The following is a 1638-nucleotide window of genomic DNA, read 5'->3' on the forward strand; positions in this document are numbered from 1 at the left end:
GTGGAGGGAAAAATGCAGTGCACATTTCTGCCAGACAATAAAAACCAATGTTTACTTGAAATGAATGAACTTTTCTTTATTTTACAAAAATGATTGAAATTTGAACAAAATTAAAATAATACAAAAAATATAGAAAGAAATATATCAACAGTTTAAACAATATTGGCAGCAAAGGGGAAAAAAATAAATAAATGAGGGAAATGAAAATGTGGCTTGAACTATGCCAACTACTGTGGAAAAAAACAGTTGAACCCTAAAGCTGTGGACCGTAAAACCTATTCTGAGTCGCTGTCAGAGGGCTTTGTGGGCAAGGGCGGAGGCACCCTTACCCAGTTTGGTCGCCCGGAAGGTCCCAATCGTTTCTGCCACCCAGAAAAACACGAGGGATGCTGTTTTCCTGCCTCAGCTGCCATTTCTTTTTGACCGGCACTAGCCGGGGGGGACTTACGCCTCCCGGAAAAGGACGACGGACGTCGGTTCCCTGCGGCAGCGGCAGATTCCTTCTTGCCAACTAAGGGTCCCACCCCTGTTGCACCGAACCCATAAACACCTGCTGGATTTGCAGAAGTCGCCCGGTTCTGGAAACCGGACAAAGCGGCTCCGCCCCGTGACCCCGCAGAAGAGGAGGCCGGAACCTGCCGCTGTGATGATAACGGGGGGGCTTTGTAGAGACCCGGTGTGCTGCGGTATTTTGAATTCGGGTGCCAATCGTTTCTTGTCCGGATTTGTTCAGTTTTTTTGTACCGCTCCTTTCGCTATCTGTGCAATCGACCGATTTCCTTTTAAGTGTAAAGGAGAACTCATCTTCAAAATCGGAGCTTGACGAGTCCGCCGGCACCGAGTGGGAGGGCAGAAGGAGAAGGTCCTGGCTGACGTCCCCTGCGTTGGAGAGCAGCGGCTCTCCAACCCATCCAGCCCGGTCCTCCGCGCCGCTGCCCGAACGTGACTCCGGGGCGTCCTCCTCGTCCCCGGCGTCGTGCGAGGAACCCGGGGCGGCCGGCGGGCCGGCGTCAGCCTGCGGAGATAAAAACAGAGGGAAAAAACAGCCTGTTTGAGTTTGACTTGGCTTAGAGGTGTTTTAGGAGCTTCCGTCACAAAACCGCAAGACTCACGTCGGTCGAGGTGGCCTGGGGCCCCGAGAAGGTGGCCTGGGGCCCCGAGAAGCTGGCCGCTCCCTTCAGGCCGGCGTCCAGCCAGGCCTCCTGCAGAACACTCCCGGGTCTGCACAGCCGGGCGCCGTGGACGGAGTGGAAGAGGAAACGGCACGAGGAGGTCCCGGAGCAGCAGGGGGTCCGGGTGAGGCGGTCCAGCCAGCCGTACTCCTCCTGGTTCAGCTGGAAGGATGCCGGGCCCCCRGCTCCGTCGGCCTCTCCTTGCTCGTCGACCTCGGTGAAAAGGACGGATCGTTTTATCGCGACCGCAAGGAGACGCGAAGAGGTGGTCTCGGGGAGCGGGGGGGGGAACTCACCAAAATCCTGAAGCCGGTCCCGTCCGCAAACACTTCCGCGCAGGCCACGTCCTCCTTCGTCGCCCAGGTGAGCACCTCCGGCCTGCGCCTGGTGGTCACAGCCAGGTGGCCGAGGACGTACCCCATCAGCAGATTGTGGAAGCGGACTCCGCCTCTCCTCTTTTTCACGT

The 1638-nt window shown here is 56.7% G+C and overlaps 1 protein-coding gene across 1 annotated transcript; it reads right to left on the reverse strand.

The window, feature by feature from the left end:
* Positions 1 to 19: 19 nt before the first annotated feature.
* Positions 20 to 1632, reverse strand: LOC103461088 (uncharacterized). The gene is made up of 3 exons (XM_008403418.2): positions 1469 to 1632; positions 1113 to 1385; positions 20 to 1015 (listed from the first exon to the last, which is right to left on the reverse strand). The coding sequence occupies exons 1-3, from the start codon at positions 1592 to 1594 to the stop codon at positions 512 to 514; spliced, it is 903 nt and encodes a 300-aa protein (XP_008401640.1). The 5' UTR covers positions 1595 to 1632; the 3' UTR covers positions 20 to 511.
* Between the last annotated feature and the right edge of the window lie 6 nt (positions 1633 to 1638).

This window comes from Poecilia reticulata, unplaced genomic scaffold (assembly GCF_000633615.1).
Source record: "Poecilia reticulata strain Guanapo unplaced genomic scaffold, Guppy_female_1.0+MT scaffold_584, whole genome shotgun sequence".
In the NCBI taxonomy this organism is placed as follows: Eukaryota; Metazoa; Chordata; class Actinopteri; order Cyprinodontiformes; family Poeciliidae; genus Poecilia; species Poecilia reticulata.